Source organism: Glycine max, chromosome 13 (assembly GCF_000004515.6).
Source record: "Glycine max cultivar Williams 82 chromosome 13, Glycine_max_v4.0, whole genome shotgun sequence".
Classification (NCBI taxonomy): domain Eukaryota; kingdom Viridiplantae; phylum Streptophyta; class Magnoliopsida; order Fabales; family Fabaceae; genus Glycine; species Glycine max.
In genome coordinates, this window is record NC_038249.2 from 20673043 (window position 1) to 20695387 (window position 22345).

A 22345-nucleotide genomic window follows, 5' to 3' on the forward strand; every position below is an offset into this window, starting at 1 on the left:
ACATATGAGCTTGTCTTTTCTATCAAATTAACTAAGCTATAGGTGCTCCTAGCTGTGAATAAGTACTACGTAACCCTAGGAGCTGTCAGGTCATCACACGCTAGTACTGCGTTTTTCCTTTCTTTTTAGAAAAAAATGTGAGAATAATGACCCTTTTCACAATAAAAGCTGTGCAACTGTAAATTCCAAATCAAATGTGTAATTGCTCAATTCATATTTAATCTGCCTAGCTAATCATGTATTTTGTGGTAAAACGTTTTAATTACTCGATAGTCAATTAAGCCCTTTGTAATACACGTGGGCCTGATCTGTCTAAGTTAATGAACCCTTGGTTTACTTTCAGGCTTTGTTGAAAATCTGTTGGTGAACATGCAAACCAAATCATTCGATTGAGTAGCAGGATTCATTAATTTTCTATGACGATGATGAGTGAACTTCACATTCGCAATTAATACATAAAAAGGGATCCTTGTCTTCCAACTGGAGAAATCCTATTAATTGTCTTCCTCACTTTTCAAACTTTAAAATTATAATGTTCCAATGATTTGAGCACTCCCTTTCAATCAAAACCATCCTTTTTGTTTTGTTAAAGGGTTGGCCATTGATGACCCCAAAATGATCAGTGAGCCCTGCTAGCTCTCATTATTACCTACTTAGTGGTGCTTTGTCTTTAATCGGAACAAGATATATAGACTGCTCAGAGAACACAGGTGCCCCCATATCCCCACCCCCGCAAAAGAAGGAAAACTTAATCTATGAAGTGATATATGATAATATAACATTCATTTAACAAAACATATCTCTCGGTTGATTCATGTGGTATAAACTTGATTATTACACATATTAAATTTTAAATAATTTAAGCATTCACATATAATTTTATAGTCGACATTTATTTATGTTTTAAAATATACTTTCATATAATAGTCAGATAAATAGTGTAGATCAAATATTATAAGTTCTATAATCATTTAAAAAATTAATATTTTGTGTTTATAATCTTAATTATTCATTATAAAACATAATGACCAAAAATTATTTTTTCCTCTCTCATGTAAATAAAGTCTTTTTTACTCTCATGCTATCTTATATATACTGACGAAGCATCCAATCCTGTGATGATAAGTGTACACAAGAGTCACAGGTATCAGTTAGGTAGATATATTCGATAAATTAGCCTTTTACAAATTAAGTAATAACCTAAGTGATACGTGATACATATCTGTGACTTTGACTGCAAAAGAGACGCTTAATGTTAATTAACCTCAAAAGTTTAATCGTACGTTCCAGAGGAACTGTTTCTTTATATATCTTTTTCATAATTATTGTCTCATCTAGTATGTTGTAAATGAAAAACGAAAAACAAATATAATACATTAGAGAAAAACAAATTAAAGGGGGGGAATGCTTATTTAGGGTGCACAAGCAGAAAAATTGTGTACCGTACACAACTAAAAAATTGCCTATTACTGAACGTTGCCTAACTTTCAAATATTGATTCAGTCCTTCCATTAATTACATAAAAAGGTAACATAAGCTGGTTTAAGTAACATTATTACAGGTTGTCTTTGGAAATGTGATGCGCTCTTTTTCGGAGGTTGCATTGCATTCCTTAATTACCACTAGGAAGGTCACACGAGGTTATGACTCCATTAGTAACAGAAATCCTATTTGGAAGCCAATTAGTGAAAATCAATCAAAAAAGAGGGAAATTAAAGACAAAAATGGTGTAATTTTTGCAAAAATGTCCACATTATTCTATTTACAAGGGGATTAATTTGCAATTGTACATAAATTATAAGACAACCTATAATTACCCTAATATCTAGATCGTTCAATAAAATACATTTATCTACCGGTTAACGTTCCACCTGTTTTTGGTACCCAATTTTTAAATTTGAGTATTCATTATTCCAATCGTACTTTGAAGCTTTACAATTTTTTATGTACTTTCCATTCCACGAACTTCCAACGGAAACACTTCTCAGTTGTATAGGCCTTATTAACGGATTTTCCGCCCCTTCTTCTTTTTAGTGCACTATAGAGTAAGGAAGTTACACAATTAGAATATTATGCTTCCATTTTTATTTTTTGCTCCTTTTGTTTCCTTTTTCTTCAATCTACCTTAAACTCTTGAACAGATCGTAGTCTTGGAATTCGCGCGATGTATTACTTCCAAGATGAAGCTCTCCCTCTAGGCCCTAGTCCTTTTTAAGATTTGTTATCTTCTTTCATTTTCTTTTAGAAATTATTAACTTAAAAGTAAAGGTTATAATGATTAATTTTTCTTATCATACGAATCATGCTTCGAATCTTGCAAGGGTCAAATTAAGGTGACTACGTTCGGTCCCATATGCTTCCTTCATGTACAGTTGGTCAAAGTTATGTCTAACCCTGCTTTCTTAGTTACTATTTTGCATGGGAAGACGTCACAAAGACCCAGTAATGTAGTTCCGAAAGATGAAATTGCAAACTTACATTCATTTATATATATGGATTAGCAATTCAAACAGTACAACCTTAAGTCCGTAGAGTGAAAAGAAATAAATAAATGAAAATTCTGAATTAAAATATAGTATAAAAATGTAAATTTCATCTTATTTTATGATTTTTTTTACTCTCTTTCTTTGCAAATTAACAAACTGAGTCTTAATTTTTTCACACTTTTTTATTTCTCTCTTCTTTCTTCCTTACATCATCCATGATATTTATCATATTTCCGTTGGTTTTTATTCCCTCTCTCTAATCCTATATATAAGTATATATACAGTGTCCTCATATAAGTGTATATACAGTGCATGTCCTCTAGGGTGCATGTGATATATATGTATAATCTCGAGATCCTACCTTATCAAATATACCTTTCATACGTCTGGATAAGAATCTAGTCTAAGTATATATAGATAAAAATAAAACCTAGAAAAGAAAGAGTTCAGTTACGAAAGCAAGAGAGAAAAGACAAACTTAATTAGATGGAGTGGAGATAATTATATTAGACGAAAGTAGTAAAATGGTTACACTACTAAAAGTTGATATTTAAACTGTTGCAGAACATGCATGCCTTCAGGGTTTTCAAGAAACCACAAAATGGAGACATATATATATAGTGCGAGCTTGGAATAAACGAAACGAGAAAACAAATGGCTGTCCATTACAAGTTTTTATAACAGTACGGAATACAGATCAGTTTTGCTTTGCTTCCTTTATTTGGCAACTCAAAAGGTTTGTTTAAGTGGGTAGTTGGAATGGGAGATGAGATTAAGACAAAAGGTGATTGCAGTTTGCAGGAAGAGAGAGAAGTGAGGCTGAAAAAGAACCAATAATGCTAACAGAGGGTTGCTTTTTGGGTAGTTGTTGGGGAATAAAATACTGTCTCTCTGCGAGGATTGGCGTGAAAAGAGAGACCACCCCAATCAATCTAGATAGCTAACATCGAAGCTGTGCAATTCAACAATCTATAACCTATGTGCATGTTAAGTTTGAGTGAATTTTATCAGGTGTAATGAGTTTGGAAAAATAACTTTAATACAATGTTGTTTTAAGTTAAACAAATTATGTAAACTTACTTTTGTAGGACATTAAGTGCATGTTTCGAAACATTTAATCAACGTGGATCAGATACTCTCTCACCTCGTCTGACCCATAAAATACGCAGAAGCAGGTCTTGATAGCGTCTTATTTATGCACGTCAAAGGCCCCAAAATGCTGAACCAAAATCGCTATAATAGTGTATTTGATTTCATGTTTTGGATGTGATTTTTTAAAAAAATTCACTTCTTAAAAATGATTCTTTCATTTTCAATAAATTTCTAAATACACTACACAAATGTATGTTTAGATAAATGTTCTGAATGTATTTTTTGGTTGCACTTTTGAAGAAGGCTATTCTTTGTATCTTTTACTATAAATATCCTAAGTTGATGTATGTTTAATTTTAGTTGGAAAACTTTGAAGTACTTTCACTTAAAACAATATTTTTTATTTATTTTATGCATTAAAATTCGGAAATGTATTAGGATTTTTAAAAGTATTTTTTCAACTTTTATTCAAACATAGCTTAAACATAACACTAAATTAAGTTTATCTGGATAAATGTAATTTGAAGGAGGCCAAAGAGTAAGCCTAACATAACCTATATCCATGTCTACTCTATATACAATTGAAAAAAAAATGTTAAAAAGAAAGAAAAAAAAACGCAATTTACCGCTTTTGCTTTTTTAAAAGAAAATAAAAAAGAAAATCTTTCATCCCACTGGCTTCTTTTCCCTTTAGTAACTTTTTTTGAATATCTGCTGGCCTTGTCTGTCTATTCAAAAGATGATGTGGAAAAGGGTGGGAAGCTCTATGAGGCCGAGTAAAAATTTTGAATTTCGGGTCCACATCACTGCAATCTCTATTCCTATGCTACTTCATTTATTTATAAATATTGTAGCAGAAAATAACACAACAATTTAATCCCGGAAACATAGTTCGTATGGCCTTTTGTATTATGACAATTAATAAGGATTGGCCATGATAAAAAAAAAAATGCATGCACATTGTTGTTGCAGCCAGCAGATATATACATGAGTAGCCTAAGATGACTGATGTCTCACTTTTTCATACTTTTATAAATGCATGATCGTAATGCTCCTCACAATACACAATGTTACATAATTTTCACTAAGTTGTTAAATCACTAGTTAAGTATAAAAAAGTTATTGCTTAAAGATGTTCGATAATAAGTAATTTAGACTAACTCCAACTCATATATATATATATATATATATATATATATAATTAAGTTACATTATTATTATTTGTATACACTGCATGAAGCAGCTCAGACTATACAAATATATATTAAAAACACCAAAACGACTATTGAATTGCTTGCTTCTAATTAATACAACAGAATGACAGATACATGTCACGGCACATCAGAAACTAGAAAACAAATACTCTCAGAATATTACAGCGATAACTGTAAACTAGAGGGAGGGACTAGCTAGAGAGTGAGGGTAGACCGTGAATTAGTGGAAATAATAAATAAAGACAAGAAAAAGCTGCCTCTTTAAACTAAAACCAAAAGAGAGAATTAAAGAAAAAGAAAAGAATAAAAATGATGAGTGACAAGAAGTATAAAGAAGGCGGTGAGGCATAGTTCAGGTATATATTTCTAAAGCCTAACGACTCTCACTATAGAGCTTTCTCTCTGCAGTGTGTGTTTTTGTTTTAGCTTCCACTTCTTCCATCCTTGAAACAAAACCTTTCAGTTATAAGTTCCACGTTCCTTTGGGTATAAACCAAAAAAAGCTTCCAAGTTCCAAAGTCATATATAAAGAGAGAAGGAGAGGGTGGTGTTAGGAGAGAAAGAGAAGGATAAGAAGAAGAAAACTAAGGTTCAGTAGTAATTAACAAAAAAGGGTGGTGAGGGGGGTGGTGTTTGGTCAAGTGATGCGCTCAGGAGTTTGTGCATTACAGCAGACCCTCACAGCTGAGGCTGCTTCAGTGTTGAAGCACTCTCTGGGGTTGGCTCGGAGGAGGGGCCATGCACAGCTCACTCCTCTGCATGTGGCTGCCACTTTGCTAAGCCTTAGAGGCAGTTCCTTGAGAAGGGCTTGCCTCAAGTCTCAGCCTCACCAAACTTCTCATCATCCTCTTCAATGCAGGGCCCTTGAGTTGTGCTTCAATGTTGCCCTCAACAGGCTCCAAACAACACCTTCTCCTTTGATCCACACTCAGCCTTCTCTCTCCAATGCTCTCATTGCTGCATTGAAGAGAGCTCAGGCTCACCAGAGAAGGGGCTGCATTGAGCACCAGCAGCAACAGCCTCTGCTCACCATCAAGGTTGAGCTGGAACACCTCATCATATCAATCCTTGATGACCCTAGTGTTAGCAGGGTTATGAGAGAGGCTGGCTTCTCCAGCACTGCTGTTAAGAACAACATAGAGGACTCTTCACCTCATTCTGTTTTCCAGTGTTACAATAGTTCTGGTGGTGTGTTCTCTTCTCCTTGTTCACCTTCTGCCAGTGAGAACAACAACCATAGGGAAACAGCCACCAACCCTACCAATTTCAGACACCCTCATCATTACTTAACTTCTTATGCATCTTCTGAGTTCCACCCTTCACTTCTGTTTTCTCCACCAAAGAATAATTCACCAGTGTGTTCCATCACTGGTGCAGCTTCTTCTAGTAAGGATGATGTCAGGCTTGTTCTGGATATCCTCTTGAGGAAGAAGAAAAAGAACACCGTGATTGTTGGTGACTCACTGTCATTAACTGAAGGCCTTGTGGCAGAGCTAATGGGGAGGCTAGAAAGGTCAGAAGTGCCTGATGAGTTAAAGTCAACCCATTTTATCAAATTCCAAATTTCACATGATTCATTGAGTTGCATGAAGAGAGATGAAGTTGAAATGAAACTCTTGGAACTCAAAAGGAAGGTGGAATCCATTGCTTCAGGAGGAGGAGGGGGTGGCATTTTTTATATTGGAGACCTGAAGTGGACAGTGAAGGAGGCAAGTTTCAGTGAGAAAGAGGAAGGATCCCCAAATGGAGAAGTTTCTGGTTATAACCCTGTTGATCATCTTGTTTCAGAAATAGGGAAGTTATTCTCTGATTGTGGAACCTCAAATAATGCTAAGGTGTGGCTCATGGCCACTGCTAGCTATCAAACATACATGAGGTGTCAAATGAGGCAACCCCCTCTTGAGAAGCAATGGGCTCTTCAGGCTGTTCCTATTCCATCAGGTGGACTTGGCTTGAGTCTTCATGCTCCCAGGTAATCTTTTTGCTTAATAATAATTAGTTTGATTTGATTTAATGATAAAAACACTATGCCAATGACTAAAACATGTCTTCATTAATTTGTTTGATTTAATGCAAAAAAAAAAACATCTCCACATATGACTTATAAAATGTTACAAAAGTTTAAATAGAAAAGAAAGAAAGAAAAGAGGAAAAGAAAACATAAGTACATAAAAGTTATCCAGGCATGATGGTTTGTTGAAAGCTTAATTTGTTTTACATTTTTGTTGAGGAGTGCGTACGGTCACTGAGCTATGCCAGAACCATTGTGAAAACTGAAAAGCATGGTTGGTTGGTAAGGCAGATGTGAAGCAGAGCCTTTCTGTTTCTGCTTCTGCTTCTGCCTCACTTTAGTTTGTCCGTATATAACCTACCTCTTACGCATGCACATGATATTGGGTGGTAGAAACTAAAACTACACTTTACTAAAAGGAAAAGAGTAACATATTTTTGCAAATATGTCTTATTGCACCCACAGGAAATAATGAACACCTAACGTGATATTAAGTGATAAGAATGGAATGCCACATGCTAAACTCAACAGTGCCTATTTGTTTGATTTTGGATGTTAACTTTATGGAGTTTCTGAACTCAAATTGCAGTGTCCTTCATTCAAAGATGATTGTCTCGCATAACCAATCTCATGTGCCGGAAACAAATCCCTTTGGTAACATGGAGCAGGAGAATAAGCTCAATTGTTGTGAGGAATGTGCCTCCAATTATGAAAAAGAAGCCCAATTTCTCAGGCCCGACCAAAAGAAAATGTTGCCTCTCTGGCTTCAGTCTCATAGCACAGAAGACTCTAAGAAGGTAGCAAATTATTAAGTGGAAAATGTGAAAACCAAGTTTACCGTTTATCCAATACTTGATTTTGCAATAGCTTTATCTTTCTTCGGTACAAGCATGTTCTTGTACCTATTAGTTGAGATTTGAAAAATTGTAGTGCTTATAATGTATAATATTTCCAATATTCTTCAGGATGAATTAGTCCAATTGAAAAGAAAATGGAATAGACTATGCCACTGTCTCCACCAAAGCAAACAGCCTCAGAACCAATGGAGCTGGAACCACAACAGTTATAATTCACCAAGCTCTATATCCTTTGCCAACAATGCCACACATGGCTCCACTTCCAAACTTGTCCCTCGATTCCAGCGCCAACAATTATGCATCATTGAGTTCAATTTCGGCAACAAAAGGGAAGCAACAGAGCCAGTCTTGGATTCCCTTGAGAGCATGGACGGTAAAAAAGTAAAGACTATTCTTGCTCTTGGCAATGGTGGTTCAGGTGAGTCGACGGTGGGGGATATAACTGATACAACACTGCAACAAGCTCATATTTGTAAACTATTGCAGGAGAATGTACCATGGCAGTCTGAGACTGTTCCTTCAATAGCAGAAGCCTTGATTGATTCCAAATCAGCAAAGCAAAATAACAATATTACTTGGTTACTTGTGCAAGGCAATGACACCATTGGGAAAAGAAGGTTGGCACTTGCAATTGCAGAATCAGTTTTTGGCTCAACTGATGTACTCCTTCACTTTGACATGCTAAAGAGAGAGACTTCAATAGCCCCATTTTCTGAAATGCTGGAAGGAGCACTGAAGACACACCACCAGCTTGTGATTCTAATAGAAAATGTTGACTTTGCTGATGCCCAGTTCAAGAAATTCCTCTCAGATGGATTTGAAAAGGGAAAGTTTGGAAATTTCACAGAAGAGAACTCAAGCCAAGTAATATTCATATTGACAAATGGTGGATGTGGATCCACTAGCAATGAAGAGCAGAATGATAACTTGGTTATGAGGTTGTTGTGGCAGGTCAGTGAAACCAAGCCTAACTCAGAGACGCCATCTGTGGCAACCAGGATCGCGGAGCCTTGTTTAGGCCACAAGAGAAGAGCTGAACTTGATTTGTTTTCTAACACCAACAGTTCTCAAGGGAGCAAGAAGAAACAGTTTTCAAGACAAACAAGCTTTAACACTCTTGATCTGAACATGAAAGCTGATGAAGAGGATAAAGCAGGAGAGAGTAGCCCCATTTCAAGTGATTTGACTGGAGAAACTATAGCTGATCCGTTGAACCAAAATGGGTTTCTTGACTCAAATGTGAACCGGTTTGAGTTTAACACAAATCCAGTTAAGGACAGAGAGATGGCAGAGTTGTTTCTGTGTAAGTTCAAAGGGTCTTTTGAGGAGGTTTGTGGGAAGCAATGTTGGGAGAATTTAAGTGTAGATGAGAGGGTGATTGAGGATGTGAGTGTTGGGTGTGGTTATTTTACCAACAGCTTGTTTGAGAAATGGCTGAAAGACGTTTTTCAAAGCAGTTTAGAAACAGTTAACTTTGGAGGGAAGGAGGGTATACTTTTAAGACTTTCTTGGGAGGGTAAAGGAGATAGAAAATCGGATAGTGGGTTCATGAGTTCTTCTCTGCCCAAGAGTATCCAAGTTAATTACTTCATAGAGTGAGCAATTTTGGGTACCAGAGGGCTTCTTGTAAAATTGTCCACATGGTGTAAAATGGGATAGTTTGTGTAACTGCTAATTTTCGTGGTAGCATGGGTTTGTTTTCGTTCTCTTAACCATTATGTTTATCATTTCTTACTCCTACCACTGCGGTTTTTATTTATGAGAATTTTTAACTTATTTTAGTTTCTTTTATTATTTTAGTCTTTTAACTTAAATCTTTTGTTAAGTTTTCCTAATCATCGTTAATTTTATTTTGAAAAGATTAATCTTTCATTTCAGTTGTTTTTATAATAAGATTAAAAGCTAAAATATCTTGTCAAATATAAATAATATAAATCAAGTCATTTTAATACTTGATAAAGTTTGGTAATATAAATTTTTGGCAAACTAATCCTAATATAATGAGAAGATAAAGATTGTAAAATTAATGATATGGCATAGGAATTAAATGTTACATGCTTGATTTCTTTCAAATGAAGTTTCAAAATCGACATATAAGTAGTTAGCATTTAGAATATATGTTTAAATGTTAGCTACATTGTATGATTGGCTCTACAAGTGAACATTTCATTCTCTCGCTTTAAAATGAAAGGAGGACATATAAAATGAAGAATAAATTGACACAAAGTTGTTGTGTTACCTTTAAGCTGTTTTGCATTTCCATTATCCCTTTGTTAATCTACTTTCCTCCATGTGCTTCAATCGAAGAACACTCATCATTATTATGTAGGGCTTCCATGCACAAATACATATGAAGATATATATGCTCCCGACCAAAGAGAATCTAAACGATAAATAATAACAATTGAGAAATCTAGCTGCCTCCGCTACAAGACAATATTGACGCTTTCTGGGTCCAATCCAATTTATATCTTCAAAAAAAACTGTATACCATTACTTTGACTGGTGGAATGTGTCCTTTCTTTCTTCTTAGAACACCATTATGCATGAAAGTGATTTATTGTTTTCATTTAAGTCATGATCGTGAAATTTTACATTGTTTTAGAAAAAGAAGAACTTGAGTGTTCTGCTGTTTTAATTATGTAAAGTTACTCTATGGTCGGTGAATGATCATAAATGATATCTTGTCATTATACACATATTCATAATAATTGACCATCGTGTTATATAACAAATTTTTCATGTGGGGAAATAAGACACGATTATGAAACTTGATAATGTATAGTCTATAAAATGACACTAAAAAAACTCAAATGAAACGATGGACTAATTTTGAAAAGGATATCAACATACTTTATATTATCACACATACCAAGAGTGTGAAATATAGCAATAATATAAATTAAAAGATCAAATTAGATCTCTAAATGTGATAATTGATGATAAATCAAAATTATATTTAAAAGAATATTTGATCTTAATTCCCATTAACCTTCCGATTTATTATAAGAAATGAACTCTTACTAATTCAAAATTTGATCAAAAAATAAGTAAAATATGATCAATAATTAATTTTATTAAGGATCAAACTCAAGTATTACTCGAACAATTTATTCTTAATAAAATTAAATTAATTCTATGCAATGACATCTCTTAAGTATTAACATATAATATTTTTTTTAATTTCATAAGTATAAGAATAATGGAAGATTCCTGCCTACGAAGTATTAAGTCAATATAAATTAAGAAATTTTCTACACATTCTTTATTGTTAGATAAATAATAATTAAATAAATTATATCCTAAAATAAAGAATGTTTTGAAAACTATTTTGTTAAAAAGAATGTGCCAAACATTCTTCTGAATCATTCTAATAAATTTGGGGAGTTCAACGTTTTCACTTTTGTTTACATGCTTCTGATCTGGGTGCCACTTTCTTGCCAATCTAGCTTCCACCATGTGGAAATGAACAAAGAATTTGTGATTGGTTAGTGTTTTTGAGATTCTTCAAAAAGGTATGGCCCCGATTAAGGTTTACTTTCGAGGAACTCTAGTGTGGTTCTTTTCATGTTAGGGCTACCCTCATTGTTTTGGGTCCCTCGCTTTAATTAGTGCTCTAAAAGAGCTAGCAAATGTCTTCAATTGAAATAAAAGTTCACAATGATGCGTTTAATTACAAAGTTTTTTAAAAAAGAATAGAAGTTATATACTACATCAAAAGGTATTAGCACAATAAGCCTGAAATCACTATTACTACGTACGACTGTAGAGTTGGTATACTTTGTTTTTGGTTATTTTAATTAATGTTGAGAAAGTCTGGTTACTGCCCTCCCTCCACCCACACATACCAAGAGAAAAAAGTGTGTAATCATTTAATCAAGTTTTTATTGACATTAGCCTACATATTCCGACCCATCATAGTGGCTTCTTCTGCTTTTGGGTCCAATTTAAAATAAAATCAAGCAAGGGTAATTTTGTCATTTTCTTAGAATGCTGGGTACACCAGTAATAAAGCTGAGTGCACCTAGCAACTGGTCTACTATTTTTTTTCATGACTAGACAATATGGCCCATGATTTTCCTAGCACCCCCACCTTTATTCACATCTCCACCTCCCAGTTATGAAATTCCTATTCTACCCCTCCTCCTTCCTCCTCCCCCCACTTTTCCATCTTCTTCAAATATTTCCTAACCTTTTTCTATTGTTCATTCTTTGTTAACCCCCACTCGCACAACACAATCGTGATTTTACTGTTGCAAATTTTGTACAAAATCATAATTTTATTGTGTTTCAAATTCTATAACACAATAGAATCATGATTATGTTGCATTTCAAATCGTGTAAAAATGTAGAATGAAAGTAAAATGTATAATTTTGTTACACTATATTTTTTTTGCATCCTCAATTGAATGACGGAATCGTAATTCTGTTGTGCAATATTTATGCAACCTAGTTAAGCAACAAAAGTATGATTACATTGTGCATTGTACAACAGAATAGCCCTTCTATTGCAGAAAGTTTTTAGCACCCTCTAGAGCAATGTAAGTATATTTCCACTATACAAAATGGGGAAGGGTAGAAAATGTTTGTAGGACCAATAGCAAAACTGTTGGGCCAATATCAAGTCCCCATGGTGTTTGGTGATGCTAAAACTACTTTTTGGGCTGTTTTTTTTAACTGAGCAGAACGTAGCCCAAAAAAAGCCACCAACTAGAAGGTGGGTGTCATGATCACCACCAACCATAACGTAGTGGTAGGGTTGGTTCACCCACTCCCTGGGTCCCACCCACTCACCAACCCCTTCTCCCCATTTCTATTTCTTTCAACTAACTTTCTCTCTCACCCAATCGCAATGGCACCGGAATCAGAGGCTCCCCCTAACTTCTGGGGCCACACCCCGGAAGAAGAATACTACACCTCCCAAGGCGTTCGCAACACCAAGTCCCACTTCGAAACCCCCAACGGCAAAATCTTCACCCAGTCCTTCCTCCCTCTCAACCTCCAACCCCACCAAGTCAAAGCCACCGTCTTTATGACCCACGGCTACGGCTCCGACACCGGCTGGCTCTTCCAGAAAATCTGCATCAACTTCGCCACCTGGGGCTACGCCGTCTTCGCCGCCGACCTCCTCGGCCACGGCCGCTCCGACGGTCTCCAGTGCTACCTCGGCGACATGGACAAAATCGCCGCCACCTCCCTCTCCTTCTTCCTCCACGTCCGCAATAGCCACCCCTACAAAAACCTCCCGGCATTCCTCTTCGGCGAGTCCATGGGAGGACTCGCCACGCTCCTCATGTACTTCAAATCGGAACCGGACACGTGGACGGGCCTGATGTTCTCCGCGCCACTCTTCGTGATTCCCGAGGACATGAAACCCAGCAGGGTACATTTGTTCATGTACGGTCTCTTGTTCGGTCTCGCCGACACGTGGGCGGCCATGCCGGATAACAAAATGGTCGGAAAGGCCATCAGGGATCCCGAGAAGTTGAAGGTCATAGCGTCGAACCCGAGGCGCTACACGGGCCCACCCAGGGTGGGGACCATGCGGGAGCTGCTTAGGGTGACACAGTATGTACAGGATAATTTCTCCAAGGTAACGACGCCGTTTTTCACTGCTCACGGAACTTCTGACGGCGTTACCTGCCCTTCCTCGTCCAAGCTGCTGTATGAGAAGGGTTCCAGTGAGGATAAGACGTTGAAGCTCTACGATGGAATGTATCACTCTTTGATTCAGGGAGAGCCCGATGAGTCTGCGAATCTCGTGTTGGGGGACATGAGAGAGTGGATTGATGAGAGGGTTCGACGGTATGGACCTAACAAAAATTCCCAGTGAAACAAACCATTACTAAATTCCTATTTTGGTTCCACATTGCATATTTTGTGTCTATCAAAACTTTATTAAAGTTGTTATGTGAAGACGGAAGAGTATCCTTCTTCTATCATATTTGGATTTCAATCAAAAATGACATTTAATCAATCCAGTTATCGGTTTCGATGCATGATTAACTTTAGTCCTAATCTCTCAGGATATAGTAGTAATAAATTCCTCATAGTCCAGGTTTCAAAGTTTATATTAGTCGAAAAATTATGTGAAACCTAAGGAAGTTTACAAAAATCAGATAGAGAGAGATATTTCAAAATATGTGTTTGTTTCGGCTAAATCGGTAAATGCATATAAAAACGTAACGAGGATGCCTTAGAAATCACAATAAAGTAGATCAATGATACTTTTTAATGAATTTTTTTTCTATTTTAAATTCTTTAATCAGTGTTTTAAGGGTAAGTTAGCATTTATTTAATGCAAATTAAATCAAATATAAGTATCAAAATAAAACAGCAATAAAAGCTAATTGAAGTATGATATTAATGGAACTGATACAAGTTTGACCTTGAAAATGATACTAACACAAATCAAAGCTAATTAAAGTACCAGTACGTACCCGTTACGACTTTTGGAAATAGTACTAACACAAATCAAAACTAATTAAAGTATGATGTTAATGCAGCCGTTACGATTTCTGAAAACAGTACTACCACAAATTAAAACAGCAACTAAATCTAATTAAAGTATGATATTAATGTAACAATTACTTAGTTTTGAAAATAAAAAGGCTCCTCCCTCTGATTAAGAAAATTAATTAAATAATTTAATTGATAATAATAAATTTGTTCTGAATTTATATTTTTTTCTAAAATTACTCTTAATAGTAATAAAACATATTTTTATTAATTTTAATTCTTTTATTCTATTTCACCATTAATATATTTATTCTTTTTCATAAACTGTTTTGGCTTCTATATGTTGACCACGTGTGTAACAAGATGATAAGGTTTAATTAGAATTATTGAATATCAACAGATAACAAGAAAAGAGATTACAAAGAGGTATGCTCAGCCGGGTGTTTTCAAAAAACTAATCAGAACTGAACTGTCAAGAACCAAACTGAATTAAACTATAAAAACTGAAACGTTTCAGTCAAAAAAAAAAAATTAACTGGACTGTTTTTATAAAGAAAAAAAAAACTGAACTGAATTGTTTGAAAATCAAACTGAAACCATAAAAACTAAACCATTTTTATAAAGGTGCAAAAATTCTCCGACTTCCAATATTAGAGAAAAAAATAGTTTGATTCTATTTGGAATAGTTTAGATTAGTTCAAATCTGAGAGAACAGTTTCTCGAACAAAAAAACTGTTCAATTTGGTTCAGGTGAACTGTTTTTCCAGTTTGGTTCAATTCTCATGGAGTTCAGCAGTTGGATTTTGCTTTTTTGAGCAACCTGGTGTGTGCGGTGCGTTTTATTTTTGGTTTGCTGGATTGGGGTTTGGTGCGAATGTACAGAGAAGGTGGTTGCTTATTAGTTTAAGCATGATGAAGCAATGCAAGAGATCAATGATGTTGGTTTATTGGTGTGGATGGAGGGAAGTGTGGAGGCTTGCAGTGCTATGAAGATGAGAGCTCTTGTCCTTCGATACTTAAAATTAGTCTTAAGATTAGGGTGCATTTGGTTGAGGGGAAAAAAGAAATTGAAAAGAAAATTTTAAACTAAAATACAACATAAAAAAAAAAAAAAAAAAACTAAAATTCTTCATCTCTCTCCTCTCTCTTCTTGGTTTCTACGCCATCTCATATCTGCACAAAATTTCCGGTCACAATCCATGGTGGTTCAATCTCCTTGTGCTTCAACTTCACAAATTTTCAAATACAATTTTAATTAAATCATGAGTAATCACGTTCACTTTTCCAAGGTGAATCATAAAATGCAGTTTGTTTAAAATCTCTCATTTTTCAGACAAATTGAAATTGAGAATCTGAGATAGAACTTTTATTATGTGTTGCAACACATCAAATTATATCATGGTACGTAGTCCAATAATTTATGTTTTGCGCGCGACTTTATTGTGCTGTTATGGGATGAGGTTCGTATGGCCTTTGCTAGAAAGTGTTGTTATGGTTGTGTGAGAAAATAACGGAGGAGTGTTGAAGATCTTGGTGTGTGTCGGACTCTGATGTGATAGTGGTGTAGAGGGGAGAAGAGAGGAGAGAGAAAAAGATTTTTTTTTAAATAAATATGCCTTAAATGACCATAATATTCTTTAAAATAATTCTTCTAACTTTTAAACAAAGGAAACTATGGACGTATCTGTCTTGAAATTTTGGTGTAAGATGTTCACATAGTCCAACTACAATTGAGATTATATTAACCAAGAAAGGCATTCAGATTTGTGGACGTGAGTTTAAGATGATATAATCATACAAATTCAGAAATCAGAATCAACAGTAAGGTAAACTGCACATGGACACGTCTCCCTCGTTCTAATTATAATATGCGTTTGTGCTTTACGTTACGTTACATACAGAGTGTGTTAGTGCATGGCTATTTAAGAGTTCAAGTAATTCCTAAACATGAAAAACCGTGCAAGTTTATAAATAAACTCTTTAACTGCTTATTCCAAAGTTAAATGATGCCGGTTTCTTGTGGTAGCAAATAAGCTATACTAATTATAATAGTATTAAGACTTAATTAAGTTATATCTGAAATATAGAATATTTTTATATTACTATTTAATATTTATTTTTTTAATTAAGTACCTAAAAAAATTAGTTTTATTTTATTATTTATTTTTAGTCATTTTTCATTAAGTAATAATGTGACAAACAGAGTATTATATTATCATATTTTGTCACGGGCATCTCATTGTCATATCATTACTTTAAATGAAGTGACAATAACATGTTAGTGATTGAGCGTGATGACGTGACATTGTCGTGTCATCACTTAATAAAAGGAAATTAACAACAGATACTAAGCTCAAATATTTAAAAAATTCTGGTAGGTATTTGACGAAAAATAAATTTTTAGGTAATTGGTGTTTTGCAATCTATGGTCAATGTACACATATAACATATATGTTATAGATTCTCTCGCTCTTTTAGCTTTGTCCAGATATTAAATGTACACATTTTAACTCTTTAATATTATCTTATTAATCAAGTTCGATTGATTAAACATGATAAACTGATAAGTGAGTTATTATAAATCTTTAACATAATATTGCATTGTTTATTTCAATAAAATCCATCCATTAATATTATACTATTTAAGTTTTATAATTAATAATATTTGTTTAAATCAATTAAAAATAATAAAGACTCAATTTTAACTTAAAAATACAGATTATAAATACCTAAATATATTTTTTCCAGAGTGGATAATCACATAAAAAAATTCATTTCATATTTATCAATTAGTTTAATAATTTTTTTTACCAATTATTTGTAATTCAATAAGCTAGTGAAATATTACAACTTTTAGATTTTAATTGACAAATTTAAGTAAAATATTTGATTTAACTAATTTCTGAGTTATTTCCATCACAAAACTTAAATAGGGAGACATTTTTCATCACGTCATATATGACATTTATATTATTATTTTTCTCTATTGTCTTTTCACTTAAAATATGTACAGCACAAGATAAGTCATGTGATGGTTATTTTATGGATCAATAGTTAGTTTAAATACTACATATCAAATATGTATTTGGATGGATATTCATAAAATTGATTTTAAATTAATATGATTATATATAATTGATTGTGAAATAAAGTAATTTTTATTTGGATAATATATAGTAGAAAATTGATTTTTTTTAAAGTAACGTTTGGATATTTTGAGTCATAATTGATTTTGAGTGTAAAATTACTAATAGACTTTAATCTCTTTGAATACTTATTTTTTATTATAATATTTTATATATATGTGTAAAAAAAGACTAATATTAAATAAAAACATTAAAAATGGTGTCTGTAATACCCCATTTTTGTAAAATAAATTAATATATATATATATATTTAAAAAATAAACAGAGTTTTAGAAAAATAAGGAAAATTTTGTAATTAAATAAATAAAGAGAAATATTTTTATTAATTAAAATAATATTTTGAGGTAAATAAAATAAATATATGTTCTTAGAAAATTAAAAAAAATATTTATTTAATTGATTGGGAGTAAAATAAGGTTTTTGTTTATAAAATAATAAAATGAAGGAAAATAGAGTAAACAATAGGTTGAGAGTACTGTGGTTATCAATACACATTAGGTTTATGGATCTCTACAGTGTCTTTTTCTCTCAAATTCGTTTTCATTCCTCCTTCTCCTTTAACCCTATATTTTTTCGCATACATTAAAACATGTTCTAGTAAAGTTACGATTCCGAACTTGTTAACCATTGGATCTTTGTGAAATTTAAACATCAAGTTCAAAATTCATTTTCCCACATATCCACCATTGAAATTTGCAAAATAATGTATGTGGAGGGAGAAATGTTCATCGCACGTAGATGGTGCAATAAAGGCTTTAATCTCTTCTCTTTCTTTTCTCTAACACTTGAAAACCCTAGTAGAACAATCAAATGAAAAGCTTAGAGAATCTTAGAAAATCGCTAGAGATTTCGTTATCACTGTCGGACTACACATGCGAGTCCGCTTAGAGGTAAGTGATGAGTTTACCATAATTGGGGTTAGAATAAACATGTGTAGAGATCCTTGGAGGATCAAATTGGGGTTTAGTTTAGGATGTTTATTATATTGTAATTCTTCTTGTATGATTATGATTACGAGATTGTTACATTGAGATCATAAATTTGTGATTGAAATTGTGTGTAAGTGATAAATTGGATATGTGATGAATTGTGAGATAACATATTGCTTTGAGATCATAACATTATTATTGAGATTAAGTATAAGTGCAAAGTTGGACATGTATTAATTTGTGAGATACATGTAAACATGTGATGGTGGATTATGACATTATGAAATTTTAATTTGTGGACATGAGATATGGTTGTAAATAAGTGTGTAGCTAATCGATGTGATAATACTTATGTTGTAAGTTGTGAATTATACAATAACGTGACTCGTGTTTACCTTGAAAAAACTATTTTATGCGCAAAGTGTTAAACAGAAAGTGTAGGGTTTCAAGTTAGGAACCTAAAGTATTAAATTGTAGCGCAATATGTTAAACATGTTTGAAATGCAAGAGTGAGGTCGTGAGTATTGTATAATTCATTAATAGTGTCTGTGTGCAAAAATTATTTTAGGGATTGAATCTGAACCAAAAAGTTGAGGCCTTAATAGATTTTTCAGAGTCTAGGCCTTGGAGGTAAAAACATTTAATTTGAGTGCTCCTTTTAAGTCTATGTTGATCTCATATTATTGGAGTATTCTTTCAAAACAGAGTGACCCTGACTGGTCACCTTATGATTTTACTTAATGAGAGTGATCTCTCATACTCATCGTGTGGTGTGTCTTGTTAAGTACTCATAACCGCTTCAGTGTAATTTTTCACTGACATGATATCACATTGCATTTAAACTTGAGTCTTAGTATAATTGTTGCATAACGTTTGTGAATTATTTATTATAAAATTTGTGAGTGTTGTTACGTCTTGACTTAAGTGTGTGGTTCATATATAATGTGATTAGTGATTTGTATAATGAATTTTAATTGATAAAGTAGTGAAGTGATATGAATTGTATTAAGTCGAGTTATGTTATAAATAGTTCTATAATGTATTTTGATTATATATTCTTTTATCTGTATTTTATTTAAAAATGTGATAACTCACTCTCCGTGGGTTATTTGTATTTGAATCATGTGATGATCTCAAACCTTATGTTCGTATGAGCAGATGACTAGATGCATGACTTTAAAGAATCTCGTGCTAAAGGATAGTGAGATACAATGCTCTGATAGGATGTGACATTGAGACATGAAGTGAAGTGATGTGAATTGTATAATGTAGTGAAGTGATTAGTGATTTGTAAAATGAATTTTAATTGATAAAATAGTGAAGTGATGTGAATTGTATTAAGTCGAGTTATGTTATAAATAATTTTATAATGTATTTTGATTATATATTTTTTTTATCTGTATTTTATTTAGAAATATGATAACTCATTCTTCGTGTATTATTTGTATTTGAATCATGTGATGATCTCGAACATTGTGTTCGTAGGAACAGATGACTAGATGCATGACTTTAAAGAATCTCGTGCTAAAGGATAATGAAATACAATGCTCTGATAGGATGTGACCTTGAGACATGAATTTCTATTTTAGTTGCATGATGTTATTGTGTCTTACTTTGTTTTATTCGTTGTTTAACTTGAGTCATTTTGTAAACTTAAATGATTGGATACAAGAGTAATTTGTTATTAATCCAGAGTATACCGTTTTATACATTGAAAATTATCATTAAAGTTACCCAAACAGTAATTCTGTAGAATAAAAATGTAATATTTGTTAATTTTTTTAAGTAGTTTATAGTATTTTTTAAAATGTTAATTCAAGTAATATTTTTTAAAATATATAGTTTAAAGTTTCTTATATTTTATTTCTATCTTTAAAATATTTATTAAATTTTCCTTTTTTAACTCTTTTTTACACGTGATAGGATTTTATTATATATATTTCTCTTCTTTAATTTGTAAGGTAATATTTTATTATTTTTCTCATTATATGTGTTAAGCTTAAAAATTACCCGTGTTAAGTTTAGTCACAACTAAAACATTAAATTAAAAAGTCTACTAATTTTTTTGGTGAGTTAAAAAGTGTACAATTTAAAATAGATAAAGAGAAATGCTAATAAAATATTTTTTAACATTTTTATTATTGGATGAAATTTATTTAAAAATTATAATTGATCTTAGAATTTTTTTAAATAAATGTTAATCAATTAAAAAGTAATTTTTTAATCATTATAATTAGAGTTTTTAGTTTCTTGAGAAGAATTCGACATATTTACGTAATCTTAGATTTTTTAAAATAGTTGTGAGACTAATTCTTAATAGAGACTTAATTACATTTACAATTTACAATTTATTAAATGGGAATCAAACCCAATTTTTCTTTTTTACAAACTCACTCACTATGCATTGCGAACTGAGTTTTGATAGAGTAATTTTTTATTAATCCATAGTATAACATTTTATACACACTGGAAACACATATTAAAATATTATACATGTGCTGCCAACAGAATTAAAAAAAAAAAAAAAAGCATTAGGGGAAGATACGATACGATTAGACGATACACTATTACTTATAAGTTAAACAAACCAAGCATTACCTTGATTTACCATAGTACCCGCATGGCAACAACAACCGTCGTCGTTTCTCTATAAATAGGACCGACCCAGCTGCACAACGCTACACACACAACTTTTCTCCAAAATCGAGATTAGGACGTTGTTCCCTTTGCGCTGTCCCACAAGCAATTAAGCACAGCGCACAAAGGTGTGGTGGGCAAAGGGAAGTTTCAAGTTGGTGTTGTTGCAGGTGAAAAATGTGGTTCGTGTACGTGTGCGACGAGGAAGAGAAGGAACTTGGAAGACAACAAGCTCCTGGGTCGTGTCCCTACTGTGGAGCCAAGGTTGAAGCCATGGATGTTGAGATCCAGTCCAGGCTCTGCTTCTTGCCCCTCTGCTTCAAGATCAAGAGAAAGTACTTTTGTACCCACTGCGCTAGGCGCTTAGAGTTGTATATGGATTACTGAACCCCACTCCAAATCCTCAAATCTCCAATTGGAACAAGGACTTTCTTGTAAATATACAAGTCTAGCTGCTCTTAGTTTTGTTTCTCGTTTTTATTTTTTTTCCTTTTTAACTTGTGAGTTTGGTCGAGGATTTGGGTGCCTACTACTTGAGACGATGCTATGTCATGAATTGGTCATTGAATCAATCGGAGATGAAATGCACTGGATTTTCTTTTCTTTTACATTTTTCCTCTCTATTTGTTTGCACCAGAAAGGGATTATCTCTTTCGGAAATTAAGGATTAGCCTTCAAGACATGGCGAATCAAGACTACATTTTTGTTGAAAAAAATGTCACATTTAATGTTCAACCATGACTCGAACCAAAGAAGAGAGAAGCAAAAGTTTCAATCTTTATGGTCTTTTTTCTTTCTTAAATGGATATTCCTCAAACGCTTGAATAATACTGGGGTAGTTTGTCAACCAGCACAATGAGTGAGTATTAAGAAGATTGTTGATGAGTTTATGGGTATGTTTTATTTTCAGGTATAATTTCTTGGTTGTTTGTTGTTCTGGGCTGTCTGTGTAACCGTCAATCAAATCCATAGGTCCCCCAGTTCAGCACTTTTGAGACGGCGTTTTGTCTGAAGCTTCAATTATGGTTCAGTTTGAAATCAAAGCTTTTTGAGTTGCTGGTTGTATTGATCTGTATCCAAAATGTTGAAGGCTTTTTTTCTTGAAACAAAAATGTTGAATCGCATAGAGCCTCCCCTGGTTTTTCACTTCTTTTCTTTTTCTTATTTTACTGTTTGTTTTTTTTCTCTCTCTCTTGCTTTGCTCTCATTTTTTCATTCGGTCGTTTTTGGGTTTATTTTTTTATCAACAAATCCTTGTGAAAGTGATTCCCGCATGAGTTGTTCATAAAGATTCAGGAGGACCGATTTTTTTTTAAGCCGTAGAGGTTTTTCAGCCTTCACAAAATATAGCTTTATCATAATGAAAAAAAGTAAAAATAATGTGTTATAAATTTCTTTCAACATTAAAAAGAGTGTGGGGGTGGGTGGGGGAATTGCACCACCACCACCTCCATTTTCGGGAAACTGACTCTTCTGATTCTGGAGACAGCCTTTTGGATAACAAATAGGAGTTT

The 22345-nt window shown here is 33.3% G+C and overlaps 3 protein-coding genes across 3 annotated transcripts; all 3 read left to right on the top strand.

The window, feature by feature from the left end:
• The first annotated feature begins 5138 nt into the window (after positions 1 to 5138).
• On the top strand, positions 5139 to 9335 carry LOC100814376 (protein SMAX1-LIKE 4). Its single transcript, XM_006593446.4, has 3 exons — positions 5139 to 6764; positions 7393 to 7600; positions 7769 to 9335. Exons 1-3 carry the CDS (start codon positions 5437 to 5439, stop codon positions 9257 to 9259), a joined length of 3027 nt encoding a protein of 1008 aa, XP_006593509.1. The 5' UTR covers positions 5139 to 5436; the 3' UTR covers positions 9260 to 9335.
• A 2825-nt stretch (positions 9336 to 12160) lies between these two features.
• On the top strand, positions 12161 to 13637 carry LOC100785661 (caffeoylshikimate esterase). Its single transcript, XM_003542626.5, has one exon. The coding sequence runs from the start codon at positions 12387 to 12389 to the stop codon at positions 13491 to 13493; it is 1107 nt and encodes a 368-aa protein (XP_003542674.3). The 5' UTR covers positions 12161 to 12386; the 3' UTR covers positions 13494 to 13637.
• Positions 13638 to 20870: 7233 nt separating this feature from the next.
• LOC100527565 (uncharacterized) lies at positions 20871 to 21439 on the top strand. Its single transcript, XM_003542503.5, has one exon. The coding sequence runs from the start codon at positions 21009 to 21011 to the stop codon at positions 21216 to 21218; it is 210 nt and encodes a 69-aa protein (XP_003542551.1). The 5' UTR covers positions 20871 to 21008; the 3' UTR covers positions 21219 to 21439.
• The last annotated feature ends 906 nt before the right edge of the window (positions 21440 to 22345 follow it).

What these genes read in the sequence shown, in the direction of transcription:
- LOC100814376 (XM_006593446.4), top strand. Translation starts at nt 5,437, where the DNA reads ATGCGCTCAGGAGTTTGTGCATTACAGCAGACCCTCACAGCTGAGGCT. An exon ending in TTGAGTCTTCATGCTCCCAG is followed by an intron (nt 6,765 to 7,392) that starts GTAATCTTTTTG and finishes CTCAAATTGCAG; the next exon opens with TGTCCTTCATTCAAAGATGA. An exon ending in GCACAGAAGACTCTAAGAAG is followed by an intron (nt 7,601 to 7,768) that starts GTAGCAAATTAT and finishes AATATTCTTCAG; the next exon opens with GATGAATTAGTCCAATTGAA.
- LOC100785661 (XM_003542626.5), top strand. Translation starts at nt 12,387, where the DNA reads ATGATCACCACCAACCATAACGTAGTGGTAGGGTTGGTTCACCCACTC.
- LOC100527565 (XM_003542503.5), top strand. Translation starts at nt 21,009, where the DNA reads ATGTGGTTCGTGTACGTGTGCGACGAGGAAGAGAAGGAACTTGGAAGA.